The sequence below is a fragment of the Ochotona curzoniae genome, unplaced genomic scaffold (genome assembly GCF_017591425.1).
Source record: "Ochotona curzoniae isolate NIBS_2020 unplaced genomic scaffold, NIBS_Ocur_1.0 contig_2927, whole genome shotgun sequence".
Classification (NCBI taxonomy): domain Eukaryota; kingdom Metazoa; phylum Chordata; class Mammalia; order Lagomorpha; family Ochotonidae; genus Ochotona; species Ochotona curzoniae.
In genome coordinates, this window is record NW_024465654.1 from 6,872,092 (window position 1) to 6,887,069 (window position 14,978).

Here is a 14,978-nt window from a genome sequence, read left to right on the forward strand (position 1 = left end):
CTGGTTGAAAGGGGCGAGTACCGGTCTCTGTGTTTAGCTTAGCCATGATCCTTTCCTGATTAACTAGGTGGCTTAGAATTGAAGGAGAGTTGTAACTGTTAAGCTTGGGGCTTACCCAAGTGCATTCTTGGTCTCTTCCTAAATCAGCGGTGGGATTTGATTGTGGGAACGGGCTGGGCCACGGTATTTTTGGGCAGAGGGCTTGGGCACAGTGCTTTCGGACTTGTTCGTTTGTTTGTATTTTGTTTACCAGGCCCCTCAGCATCCTGTGGGTGGGGCCCAGGTGTGGACAGGGAAAACAGCAGTGGGCAGGGCTCTTTGGGAAGAACAGGCCTGCCGATTTACCAAGGAGGTAGAGCAGAGATGAGCAGATGGTACTTCGTTATCCTTGAAGGTCTGGCCTTGATAAAGCTTTGGGGTACTCAGCATAGTACAAACCTGTCAGACATCCTCCGTGAGCCAGGATGTACTCTGTGAATTTCCGCCTTTCTCTTTCATCTTGAGACAGTCTGGCATGGCAGTGTTTATGCCACTGGGACAGGGACCTTCGGGAGACCTAAAAGTTGGGAGAAGACCTGCCCTCAGTGGGGGCAGTTGGAGATGTAATGGGCTATGGGCCAGGATCTATCTCTAGGCACCGGGGAGAAAGTGCATTCAGGAAGGGGTCTCGGGGTATCTAGGCCAGTTGTCATGGTCTTCTGAGGACGGCACCCCAGACTCTGAGGGAAAGGATCACGGAACAGCTGGGACTTGGTTTCAGGAACTGGTCAGTACCCTGCTGTCAGAACTCCGCCAGAGTCCGTTACCTGAGCTGAACGAGCAGCAGGTGGACTTGATACTCAGTGCTGTGTGTGGAGCTAGAGTTCCTCTCTCATGAGGATGCTATTGGTCCAGCACCTGAAATAAGACTCAGCATCCAGGGAAGGTTGGGCGACTCCTGCGGTGGGGAGAGGGACTGAGGGTGGGAGGATGTTGGGCCAGACTGAGGCTGTGTTGGCCAGAGGTGGCTATGAATGTTTCAGATGTGAGATGGATACGTGGTGGTTTGGAGGAGCCAGCCTGATTCACTGCTATTCAACACTTCTGCTGGATTGATAGATTAGAAGTCAGCCATCAATTACCCAAATGACATTAAATAGAAATAGGTGATTCCATATTTGGACGTGAGATAGGATTTCAGCCTCACCTTAAAAAGCTGGCTAAGTGACTTCAGCCTCACACGAGCTGGGTGGGGAGAGACACAGCAGTGCCTTGGAGGAGAAAAGTGCATGCTGCGAATGAGTTATTTATTCTAAATTACAGACCAAAGGATGGAAGTCTCATTTTCTGGTTGACCTTTTCTGGAAGCCTCAGGTGGATATTGATGAGATTCTTAAACTCTGACGTTAATAACTTTATTCTGGGCGAATTGAAACTATCCTAAAATTTACTAGATTTTGAAGAGTCCAAATACAGCTGAAAGAAAAATAAAATATTGATCGGATTTCTCTTGCTGCTACTTGGCAGATTATTTCCAAAATAAAATATAAACATTGTTGTTGCTATTACTATGTTTGGCTGCAAATTGAAGAAAATGTGTGCCGTGCAGTTATGAAAAGGTGATTTAGATGTTGCTGGTGTTGGCTAGAGAAATGTTGCTGAGTATTGCTAATTATGCATTTGTGGGTTTTTAAATAACTTATTAAGAAAATTGAGTGTTGAAGACTTGAGGTCAGTTAAGTAGAAGAGGGAGTTTTTGAATAAAGAATGAAGAAAAACACAAATTAGCTGAAAGGCTATGAGAATGAGTCTTCCCTAACCACAACAACATGACAATGTTGTGGAAATGATTTTCATGTGTTATGTTGATAATCTGTGTCTTCTTAGAATTATGAGAGCTGAGGAAGTTAATCAGCTGAAGCTGGTCAGTACCTTTCCCCATAAATACAAAGAGAACATCAGTGGTGTGGGCTGGTGGGCCTTGACCCCGGACACTGTGAAGCAATGGGAACATTAGTTCCTTAGATGAGGGCTGATGGGTCTTAACCCCAGACACTATAATGACAATGGGAACGTTGGTACCTGTGGGGTAGTGGGCTTTGGTCTTGGACAAGAGGCTCACCTGCCGGGGTGGCTGCATCCCCTTCCTTTTCGCACGTCTTCCTGTCTGCTCCCTGTGTCAGGGATGGTTAGCACACGGAGAATTCTCCGATTCACCCACTGCCTAGACCTGGGCTAGTTACGTGGCCTTGGTGCTTGAGTTAGCCTGTCATTCTTATCTGCCCACCACAGGGACTGGCTGCGCCCTTATTGGCCTTGGCCTCAATGGCTGCTTTATGTTCTCAAATTCCCTCATTGTGGTGGCTGAACTTTTCTTTCCAGAGCAGGAACAACATCTGATTCTCTCCCTGTCCTACTGAGGATTGTGTAATCCCTGGTTCTGGGTTGCAAGTGAATGTGTGGTCATTTTGCCAGATAGTATCACTTCAAAGGAGCCTTTGAGTTTTATAAGATTACTTTGCACAAGTAATTGGGCATCTCCACAGATAAAGAAGAATGATTTTTAATTTCCTTAAAATCATACAAAGAGATTCAGTCACTAAATTAAAAAAAAGTTTCTTATCAACAACCTCTTATATTTTTGGCAGGATTTTTTTCTCTCTCTGGTTTTTTGTATACTCGTTTTTTTCTGTTTTGAATAATTTCTTTGTTTTTTGAATAGAAACTTCTTGGTGTACCTTGTATTATTTGTAACCCTTTCATAATGTAAGTAGACCTTTTTTTTTTCTTAGTAAGAACTGAGAACTCTGAATGCATGAACTATGCATTGAAATCAATGAGAAATTCATGTCTAGGAATAAGTCTATTTTTCCGAGGATTACACTGACTTTTTAAAAAGATTTGTTTGAAGGGCAGATTTACAGAAAGGAGAGAGAGAGAGAAAGAGAAAGAGAAAGAGAAAGAGAGAAAATAAGCCATCTACTGGCTCACTCCCCAAATGATCCAAACAACCAGAGCTGAGTTGATCCAAAGCCAGGAACCAGTAGATTCTTCCAGGTTTCCCTTGTGGGTGCAGGGACCTAAGGATTTGAGCCATCCTCCGCTGCTTTTTCAGTGCGTAAGCAGGGAGTTGTCTGGGGTGAGAACTAATGGCCCATATGGGATGCTCGTGCTGCAGGTAGAAGATTGGTCTGTTGAGCCACTGCTGGCCCTATTGTTCTTTTCTTTTCTTTTCTTTTCTTTTCTTTTCTTTTCTTTTCTTTTCTTTTCTTTTCTTTTCTTTTCTTTTCTTCTCTTTTCTTTTCTTTTCTTTTCTTTTCTTTTCTTCTCTTTTCTTTTCTTCTCTTCTCTTTTCTTTTCTTTCTTTTTCTTTTCTTTGAGAGGCCTTCCATCGGCTGATTTTACACCCCAAGTGGCTGCAGAGCTGAGGCTGGTTCAGGTTGACCTTGAGTAGCAGAAACCTGAGCCCTTGGGCCATCTTCCACTGATTCCCAGGCAAGTTAGGGAGCTAGACTGAAAGTGGCGCAGCCAGGACGGGCACTGGCACTGCCATAAGCAGTGCAGTGTTGCCAGCGTTAGCTTAGTTGCAGCACCACGATGTACCAGTCCCCAGGAATCTGCTTCTCCATCCCCATGGAGCCTTGGGGTGCTCGTGTCGTAGTGCTCTGTTGGCACAGTTCTGGTCCTCGGGTTACGTCTCGGTTCTGTTCCTTCAAGGGTCACCTTTCCCCACAGCAAACAGGTCTGCCCATTTGCAGTCTGTGCTGTGATAAAATGCAAAGATTTGCACAGCATTTGGGTGCTTCATTTATTTATTTATTTTTGTGTTATATTTTTATTTTGACTTTTTGAGTTTTGTGGTACAATTTCGTGTAGGTGTTTTATTGGTTTCTACCCCGGCAGCAGACTTGGTTTCTTGGTGTTATGTACAGGGCTGTAATCACAAGCATGTGCATTACAGGTGGCAGAACATTCAATGTGGGACCCAGGAGCTGTTGGGCTCCTCTGTGTTGGTGCCCATCAGCACACTTAATCCTGGTGTGTGCTCCAGGACATGGGTGTGGACCGCAGCAGCCTCCAGTCCTCTCCCTGCCTCCTCAGCTGCACCCCAGGGCAAACACAGGGTTGCCAGAGCAGCTTTGATGTGGTGAGTAGAGCTGCCGCCTGTAGCACTAGCATTCCTTGTGGGTGCCAGTTCATATCCCAACTGCTCTGCTTGTGATCTGGGCTCCCTGCTAATGACCTGGGAAAAGCAACAGACAACAGTCCCAGTGTCTGGGCTCCCTCCACCCACGTGGGGACCGGGATGCAGCTGCCAGCCTCAGGCCTCGGTCTGACGCAGCCAGCCTTGCTGGCGGCAGCCATCTGCAGATGGAAAAATCTCTTTTCCTCTCTTTCTTCCTGTAAATATGACTTTCCGACAAATAAATAAATCTCTAAAAAAGGTCAGAAGTGTTTAATTCATAGATATTATTCAAGCTGTAAGTGTAGTTTATAGGATATAAATAATAAATATTAAACTGTAGCCATCAAGTTAGAATAGTGACCAAATATATTGCAGTTTTGTAAGACGTTTAGAAGCCTGAAAGTCGATTGCATTGTAGAAGTGACTGATAGATGCAGAAAAAAAAAATGAAGTATTGAATCCCGTGGGCTGGGGTTTCGTGCCAGTTTGGTGCAGTGGACCTGACGAGGCTCTGTACGCTCTTTGTTAGTGTGGTGTGGTTTTACTTTTGTGTTCTTTCCTTGTGGGAGGCACGTGCAGCTCTCCGTGACTGACGCTCAGAGGCAGTATTGCGTGAACGTTTGAAAAGAATCCGAAGCATGGAAATGATGGTGCTTCGTTAGCCATGCAGTTTGCACGGACCCGATCGGGGAAGACCACGTTCACGCCTCTTGCTTTATTGGTAGTGTAAAGGTACTGACGTTCTGACTAAAAGGCTGTAAAATGTGGCAAGGAAAGAGACTCACCGTGTGGAGCCCAGCGTTAGTGACTTTTACTGCAACATGAAAGCTGCCCTTTCAAGTTATTTAATTATTTTGAAGGTTTCGAGCTATGAAGGTTATTTTTACAAAGGTTCTTTGACTTTATAATGTCAAACATTTTATTCAGGTAAAGCAAGCTCTTGCCACCATGGATGTAGTACTTTTATTGCAATTTGTGAGCTCAGATCTCCCTTCTAAAGATGATGTTGTGTTAGATTTTCATCACAGTTTCCCCCAGTGACTCCTGTTGCTTTCCAGAATGATATGAGAGCAGCAAGTTATCTATTGCAGTGTAGCAAGCAGCCCCGTGGCTCTGCCTTCAAGCTGGAACAAAGTTTATCATGAGTGGTAGAATTGATTCTGTGAAGTGTGATCTTCAAACAAGCCTTTGCAGTCTCAGCTTTCCAGTGAGGTGTGTCGGAGCCTGGCTGGTTTGGGGTTGGACTTTGGTTGTGATACTCTTCACTGAAGATGATCCCTTAGGTGTTGCAGTTGGTGCTGGATGTTGGAGTGTTCCACACCGTGTGCGCTGGTTTCTGGGGCGATAGCTGATTTACTTGGGAGTAAGCCAGTCGAGGCAGAGACCCGAGAACAGACTAGCTGTCTTGGAAGTCACTCATTGTCACTCAGGCCTGTCATGGCTGCGAGGTGAGACTCAGCGCAGAGCCAACTTGGCTACTGACTTTCACATTTTGCAACTGTACCCTGTTTTTTTTTTTTTTTTTTTGTTATAAGTTTTGAGTTGGCAGGAGGGTTGCATTTATATATAGATAACCCAATTTCTTGGACTCTCTGCAACATTCGATTTCTAGCCTATCTCAGTCTCAGATGTCTTTGTTACAAAGATTTAAAAAAAAAATGTTTTATTTACTAGAGAAGCAGAGAAAAAGGGAGACAGAGACAGGCAGAGAAAGACAGGGAGAGATATTTTCCATCTACTGACTCACTCCTGCAAAGGCTGCAACAATTGGCCTGGCCAGGCTGAAGCCAAGAGTTGGAAATTTCATATGGTTTCCGGCAGCAATGGACTTGGTGCATGGAGCCAGTAATACACATGGATTACTGACTGATGGTCAATAGGCAAAGTTTATTAACAGCATCAGACCTGAAGACATAGGGTCATGTAGGTAAGGAAGGGGGTCTGAAGCAAGATGTGGTTTACGTGCAGCCATGCAAGGGGGCGACCGTCAGCAAGCAGGGTGGTCTTCCAGCAGGCTACTAATGATTAACAGTGTAGGGAGAAAAAGCACCTGTCTTGGATCTACTGTGTAAGCATGACCATCAGGGAGCTCCTACCCTTGTATTCCCATCTCAACTGCTTTAGGACCTGTGTCCCAAATTCCTGCAGTTTTCTCAACAAAACGGCTGATTATGGTCTTAAAATAGCAAGGAGTCCTTTTCTCTGAGTTTCTGTCTCCACAGTCTTCCACAGAGGTGGCGTGGATCCGTGCTCTACCTCCTCCTCTGGATCATAAGTAGAGAACCATTGGTCTGATGTAGGATGCTGTGTGGCAAGCAGAGGCCTAACCTGATGTTCCACAATACCGGCGTGTATCTATGTGTGTGAAGTACTTCGAGTTAACATTTAAAATATTGACTAGCAACTCAACTCAACTTAATTATTTGAAATATAGATATCCAATTGTCCCAACATCAGTTATTGAAAAGAGATTTCTTTCCACATCACGTTTTCTTGGCACCTTTGGTGATAATCTGGTGACTGCAAAAGGGTTTATTTCTAGGCTTAATTTGGGTCTATTAATCTATAGCTATATTTATGCTAGTATCTCCATATCTTAATTATTATACTTCTGTAGTAAATTGTAAATTTAGGTAATGTGAGTTTTCTGATTATTTTTCACGACTGTTTTGGTTGTTGTGATACACTTTCCAACAAGTTTCCAAATTGATTGGCTAATAACTGCAAAAGACCACTAGAATTTTGATAGTGGTGTATTGAATCTGTTAATCAAATTTGGATCTGACATCTTTTTTGAAAGATTTGTTTATTTGAAAAGTAATGTGTGTGTGTGTGTGTGTTTGTTAAAGAGAGAGAGATTGAGAAATTGAGAAAGAGGAGAAAGAAGTATTTTCCATCCTGAAGCCAGGAGGTAGTCAGTCTCTCTCCCACATGGGTGTCAGGGGCCCCAGAACTTGAACCAATGTGGGAGAGCAGGAGGTGCTAGTGAGAGAGCCCCTTTCTCCTCTGATTTCCCTCTGGGGAAATTGGCTGGTTTGCAGTGTCTTAGAGGGCCCACGTGGGGCAGCAGAGGCCAGAGGCAGATTCAATTTGAAGTAATAGTGAAGGGACATTCAGGGCCTGGCATGATCTTAGTGACTAAATTCTCGCCTTGCAACCACGGGAATCTCCTATGGGCGCAAGTGTGTCATGGCTGCTCCACTTCTCATCCAGCTCCTTGCTTGTGGCTTGGGGAACTAGTAGAGGATGGGCCAAAGCCTTGGGACCCTGTACCTGTGAGGGAGACCCAGGGGTTCCTGGCTCCTGGCTTCAGATCAGCTCAGCTCTTGCCAATGCAGCTGCTTGGGGAGTGAACCAGTGGATGAAAGATCTTTCTGTCTTTCCTTCTCTCTGTAAATCTGGCTTTTCAAGAAAAATAAATAAATTTTAAAAACCCAGGATAAAATTTGAAATAAAATTTTTTTAAAAAATAAAAAGGAAAGAAAGAAAGGGGGAACACAGGGGTGACTCAGAAATCCGGTGCATTTCCCGGAGAGGAGTTGCTGAGACAAGAGCAACCTCAGAGAAAGCAAGAATGGGCAGAGAGCAGCTGTCTGCCGGAAAACGCTGAGCACAGGCTCCGGCAGCCCCCGGTCCCGAGGAAGCACATTGAGAGTCCAGGGAGCGTCAGAGGCTGAGCACCCTGGCCAGGTCCTGGCATGGAGTTGTGCTGTGTGAAGGGCAACGTCCAGGAAGTGAGCATGGACTGGCAGTGGACCAGCCTATCTGCATGCCCCAAAGTGAATCATAGTATCATGAACCTTTGTTCCTCACATACTAACTCTAATACACAGCAACAACATGCAAAACCACAAGGCCAAGAATAGCTGGAAACCAGGAGCATTAGGTAAAACATGCAGACTCCCTGATGAAAAACAGACCACAAATCACTACAGGTGATGGGCTCAAGAAGACACATGGAGAGAGGATGACTTTTACCAAAGAACTGGATCTACTCTTTCTCCTGCCTGTTGCCATGGTCTGACAGGCACCCACAGAGGGCATACTTACCCATGTGCTGCTGACTGTGTGTCAGTCACAGCTCCATACAACCGCCAGAACTAAAGCAGCAAGAGCCTTTCGTAAGATTTACAACGTGTGGGTACTGAGCTTATGACAAGCAGGTTGAAAGGCAGAGGGAAGTAAGTGGACTCTAATGGGTGATGATGATGGGAAGTGGGCTGTCCCCAGGATGATGGGAGGTGGCCTGTCCCAGCAGTCACTGAGAGAAGGAACTGTGTGAGTATGCATAGCAAGAAGCAGAGTGGGAAAAGAAATGAAAAAATTTGGCTTATCTGATGACAAGTGAAAGGTGAAATAAACAAAAATGACTACAACACAGTGATAGTTTTAAACCTCAAAATATCAGAGATTGCATAAGCACAAGTGGACTAATAAATATTCCGTTTAGAATATGGTTGTCACAAGAATTTTAAGACCGAAGAAAGATTAAGAACAAAAACTGAGAAATTAAAATTCCCATGTACCTTCATTTAAATGTTGAAAAATGGGATTATTTGGGTTTTTGTTTTTAAGTTCTTTATGTATTGTGGATGTTCCATTGTCTGCATCCCATGCTGTTAGTGTCATCAACCTGCTGTTTGTTTGCTTTGTTCATGTATTCTTCACTTTCTTAAATACAGAGAGCTGTAATCAATAACCTGTTGCCCATTTCAAAATGCAAGATAAAAAATTTGAATTCTGAATGTTGAGAAGGTCATATTGCTAAAACAGTTTTTAAATTGAAGATGGTTTCTTAAGTTTTTCTTTAGAATATTCAATATAGAACTCACTGGTATTTGGTTTGTTCTTTCAAGTAATTCCAGTTAACCCATGTGTATAAAATATAGGCCAATTGATTGCATTGAAACCAGAGCACAGATCCTGTGCTTGCATAAATCAAGCCACTGACTTATCTTGAACTACCTGCTAAGCTGAAATATGAATTGAGCATTCTTTTTAGTAGATGGCTGTCTTTCTCCTTAAAATGATAAGTCATAGGTAGTAATAAATGATATCTTTATTTCCACTTGAAGTTTTTTTCCCATTGAGCAGTAAGAAGCATTGAAGCTAGTTAGGCCTAAGGATGGCGGAATGGAAAGAGCCAAAATCTGATGACAGGAAGGGTTGGCAGTCTCAACAGGTGGAAGGCTCATGACATTTCCTGAGGATAATTTAGATCGAGAGTTTATTTAGTAGAGTCATGCTTCACTAAGATTTATCTTTATTAGTTCATACCTTGAGACCGACTGTAAGCTATCGGTCTGGCAGTGCTTGCTCTGCTTGGTTTCTGATGACAGATTTAGTCTCCCTCTCTAGAGCCACTTGTCTATCCACACTGTAATAATATTTTCAGTGTTATGTGGGATTATATTTCAGTTCTCGGTTCTGTCACATTCTGTGAATAACAAACATTTCGTGAGGAAGAGCCTGGTCCCCTTCAGGGCTGCGAGCATCTGCTCAGTGTTTGCTATTCTCTCTGTGCCCCAGAGGACCAAGGTTTGATCTGAATATTAATGAAAGCATTATCATCCTATACCTACCAAATGAAGCCATGTTTGTCAAGCTAAGGTGACCTTTCTCTCCAGTGATATTCTGATGTGTTTGTGAGATAATTTTCTCTGTTGATGTATCAGTCATGAAATAATTTCCTTATTTTAGCTATTTTTATTCTGTTTGTTACTTCTCAATTAGTGAGCCTTAATGGGGGAGAATCCGATTTTTATAAATTAACACAAATCTGTAATGAATGCTTCACACACTTATTTTACTCTGAATGGAAGTGAGCTTGAGTTCATCTTCTAGAGCTGTGATCCAGTTTCGTTTTGTCTTTGTCTCTCGTTCTAGCCATAAGGAAATTTGGCTTGCATTTGTTGTCAAATGTTCTTATAGTTAACATGGTGCCTCTTGTCTTGACCTTTAAAGAATATTGTCAGGATATTACTGTAGATTTCATGCTTTAGAGATGATCCAGTGAGAAAACATTAAACTTACACTTTTAATGTGTAAGGGTATTACTCTTTTAAACTCACAGTCCTTTGAGTTATTGGATTTTGAGCTAACATTTGCACAATCCCTCAATCAGACTATTCCTTAAAAACAGGGCATATGATATACAGCAAGGGGTCATTACCCCCTCCTGAGGAAGCCCAGTCCTACTTAGCGTTATTGCTCCTGACCATGAAATATTTAAGATGAGTCATCTTTGACTAGCATCCCCCACCTTTTTTTTAAAAGATTTATTATTATTATTTTTTATTGGAAAGGCAGATATACAGAGAGGAGAGACAGAGAGGAAGATCTTCCGTCCGATGATTCACTCCCCAAGTGAGCGCAACGGGCTGATACTATGTTGATCCGAAGCCAGGAGCCTCTTCCGGGTCTCCCACGCGGGTGCAGGGTCCCAAAGCTTTGGGCCTTCCTCAACTGCTTTCCCAGGCCACAGGCAGGGAGCTGGAAGGGAAGCGGAGCTGCTGGGACTAGAACCGGCGTCCATATGGGATCCCGGGCGTGCAAGGCGAGGACCTTTAACCACTTGCGCCACCGCGCCGGGCCCCCCTACCTTTTTTAAAGCGTATTTGATTTATTTGAAAGCCGAAGTGACAGAGAGGAAGAGACAAAAAGAGACATGTCCTTGGTCTTCTGGCTCATTCTGCAATTGCCTGCATCTGTAAGGCCTGAGCCAGGTTAAACCCAGAAGACAGGAACTTCTTTCTGGTTGTCCAGTGGGAGTCAGGTGGTCCAGGCACTCGGGCCGTCATCTCTGCATTCCCAGGTGCACTAACTGGGGCTTGGATCAGAAGTAGACCAACCAAGAGCTCAAACCAGTGCTCTGATGGAGAATTCTGGTGTCACAGCTGATGGCTTAACCCATGTCCCCGAGCAGCATCCTGTGGCTTACAGGAAATGTAGGAGTTAGTTGGTGGTAAGGAAAGAAGGAATGTATTACTGGTAGAGGAGACAGAGGGAAGGCAGGGATTCAAGAGGGCAGATCGAGGGATGCCCTGTGTACCCTGACAGTGATCTCAGATTCTATGATCTGGGGAGGAGGTTGAAGTGTTTTAAATGAAGGGGTGATGATACTGTGTTCATGTTATAGTTAGACCTCCTGGCAAAGCAGCAGGTGGAGAACACAGAGAAACAGCACTTTCAAAAGTTGTGGCCACAGTGCCGCTGAGGACAAGAATGTTGGTTATGTGAGCAGTGTGAGGCTGTGAGGCCGTAGGTAACGGGACTGTTGATTGAAGTCGAAGGCGTCCAGGGAAGAGAGTACACATGAATCCTGCCTGGAGTTATTCTGAAAGTGATGGGATAGGGACGGTGGAAGTAGAATTGATTTGGGGTTGAGATGGTTGGCTTGGTGGTGGGTCACATTGTGCAAGGGGTGAGAACGTGGCCTGATTCCTGATTTGACTCTCTCTCTCTCTTTCTCACACACACACACACACACACACACACACACACACACACACACACACACACACACACACACACACAGTTCAGGAATAGAGTGGGCCAGGAAGGAAAAATGACGGGAGAAAGGAGTAGACAGACAGTACCTTGGCACTGCCTTTCCTCATCTGCATGAAGTTTGTCTTAATACGTTGGTACCTTTTTAAGGTTCTTCAAGTAAATTTCGAGTCATGTTATCCTGTTGCTTTGCTGTAATGACTCAAGTGGCTGAAATGAAGGCAGAATGGTGGGTTTGACAATGACAGCTTAAGTGGCGTTGTCACACTGCTGTCACTGGCTTTGTGTGACATTAGCCAGGGTACAGAAGCCACACTGCGTTCTTTGCAACACACTCTTAAATCACAAGCACCTTCATTTGATTGTTAAAGTACATCCATTAGTGAGGTGGGTTTTTTTTTGACACATACATGTGTTTAAGAATTCACATTTAAATCATAAGCTGTCAGTCCTTGCAGTTGTTCAGTAACTGATGCTGAATTCAGCACTGGGCCTGTTTGGAGGCCGAAAGGAGTCAGAGCCCCGAGTCCGGCTGAGGTCACCTTCCCGTGCCCCCACTGCCACCAGGACTGACCGCGAACCTTTCCTGGTTTGCTGCAGGCTGAGTCACTGGCACCAAGCACCCAGCACCTGGCATTGTGCCTGACCGTAGGCAGAGGACCCACAGCAGATGCCTGTTGAGCCACGGGACATGAATTTTAAAAGAAGCTTATTTATTTGTCAGGCAGTGTCACAGAGGGAGAGGAAGGGGGAGACACCCCGAGAACCTCTCCTGTGTTGGCTGGCTCCCCAGGGTGACAGCCTCCGCATTCCTTTATTTTGAAATATCAACAAAAGGGAATATGCAGCGAGAAAACCTACTGTGAGACTTAAGCTTTACTTCATTTATTTATTTAATTTTTTAAAAGATTTATTTTATTTTTTATTAGAAAGGCAGATATAGAGAGAAGATGACAGAAAGAAAGATGGTCCATCTGCTGGTTCACTCTCCGGGTGGCCATAACAGCCAGAGCTGAGCTGATCTAAAGCCAGGAGCCAGGAGCTTCTTTTGGGTCTCCAATGCAGGTGCAGGGTCCCAAAGTTTTGGGGTATCCACCACTGCTTTCCCAGAGCAGAAGCTGGAGCTGGATGGGAAGTAAAGCAGGTGGGATTAAAACTGGCACACATATGGATCCTGCTGCTTGCAAGGTGAGGATTTAGCTACTAGGCTATCGTGCTGGACCCTATCTTGTTTCTTAAAAAGATACTTATTTGTTCATCATTTTTTTTGAAAGGCGGAGAGAGAGGGCCTGGCATGATGGCTCAAATGGCTAGTCGTCTAGCTGCAAGTGACAGCATACCATATGGGTGCTGGTTCATGTCCTGGTCTTCCCACTTCCCATCCAGCTCCCTGCTTGTGACCTGGGAAATTAGCAGAGGATGGCTCAGGTCCTCGGGACCCTGCATCTATGTTGGAGATCTAGAGGAAGCTTCTGTCTCCTGGCTTTGGATCTGCTAAGCTCTGGTCCTTGTGGCCATTTGGGGAGTGAATTAGTAGATGGAAGATCTTCCTCTCTGTCTCTCCTCCTCTGTGTATATCTGACTTTCCAATAAAAATAAATAAATCTTTAAAAATTTTATCTGGGGAGGTGCCGGTGCACGCTGTATTCACTTCTCTGTGGTTTCTACTTTCTGGTCTTCCGAGACACCAGGCATCCGTTTCTCATCTTTACCAAATGTCAAACATTCCTCTGGACTAACTCGGAGTGACTTTTTACCATAGTGTTCGTTTTGCTATAATTTTTCCACCCGATTATTAACAGTTGTGTTTGTAAATAAGGCAGGGGTTAACATTGGCGTCCAGTAGCCACACCGTCCCCGTCTGCCTGCCCCTTGTGCTTGAACCTGGGCTTGCTCTGAGACAGGAGCAGCTTAGAGGAGCTGCTTGGGGCTGGTGACAGAGGAGGGCGTAGGGTTTCTGCTTTCCAGTTCTCCTGGACCTTAAGCAGTTAGACCTCATGGGGAGGCTGGTCCAACCTTGGTCATCTTGCAACTTTGGAGCTGGGGCTATGGGATCCAAACTAAATGATGTGCAGTTTATGCCACTTTCAAGCCATTACCATAAGCAGTTTAATGGTGAACCAAATACACGTTTGTGAGATTAAAAAAAAAAAAAACAATGGGAGACAGCAGTGCTCTATTTTGTCTTGTTTTCTGCCGGCGGGACAAGCAGTCTGTGTGTGAGATCCTCACGCTAGGACTGTCTGTTCCAGGGCAGAACGCGGGGAACCGATGGTTTCAGATGTCCTTCGCGGACCTTCTGCAGCGGCTTCTCCCCTCGGGCAGTGCTACGCAAACACGGCGGGCGTCGGAGCCGACCGGGGTCCCTGAGAGGAAGCCACTGACTTCTCATCTCGCTTCTGTTTCAGGTCAGCTGCTCCGGTTAAAAATGTTCCGAGAGGACCACGGGTCGTGGATGACGATGTTCTTCAGCACAGTCCTCTTCCTCTTCATCTTTTCCCACATTTACAACACGATTCTTCTGATGGATGGAAACATGGGGTAGGTGCCGGGAGGTCTGAGTGCTTCCTGGGGTCTTCCGACCTCCCTGCGATGCCCGGCCCAGTCTGCATGTTTCCTGACAAGACGTGCAGCTGTTTGTCAGCACTAGACAGCATCCTGCATGTGTGACTAATGTTCCTTATCCTGCAGGACTTGGCTGTCTGGAGGGCTGGTGCTAACTCATTGTAGTGTTGGAGAGTAGGCGAGTCTGGAGGCTCATGGGGCTCACGGACGCTCTTGCTCGCATAGCTGGCATTGGTGTTGGAGCATCCTGAGGGGGGTTGGCAGGGGTGCAGCTCGTTGCTCACTGAGACTTGGCTGAACCCAGGCATTAGACTACACGTCACGTGGTGGCTGCTGCTGCCCCCGCCCCCGATCAGCAGAGAGCATCCGAACGTGGGCCACTTGGCATTCATTTCGGGTTGTGCTCTGGTCCATTGGCCCCCAAGGGGGCTGGGTTTTCCTTAGCCTCTCCAGTTGTTTCAGAGGACTGTCCCCCGGGGTGCTCCCTTGTGGGCTGTGTGCCTCAGCATCTGTCCTCAGGAAGCAGCGGTGGTGGGAATTGTCCAATGCCAGCAGCGCTGCGAGATGAGCACATTTCTAAGAATCTTGAACTAAGTTGTGTAACCTACACACGTGTCTTCTTCTTGGAAGCTGACCTATGATCCGTTCGTTTTTATGCTGTGTGGTTTGTGTTGCGGAAAAGTGCTTATTCTGAGGGAAGAAGCTGGTTTGAAAGCTGTACATTAAATGCAACAATAAC

The 14,978-nt window shown here is 45.3% G+C and overlaps 1 protein-coding gene across 1 annotated transcript in view; it reads left to right on the forward strand.

Moving 5' to 3' along the window:
* Positions 1-14,978, forward strand: part of TMEM117 (transmembrane protein 117) — a 223,419-nt gene that overhangs the window by 20,569 nt on the left and 187,872 nt on the right. Inside the window, exon 2 of the mRNA XM_040979034.1 lies at positions 14,083-14,215. Within this exon, the coding sequence (XP_040834968.1) occupies positions 14,083-14,215 (133 nt within the window). The remainder of the gene's footprint in view (positions 1-14,082; positions 14,216-14,978) is intronic.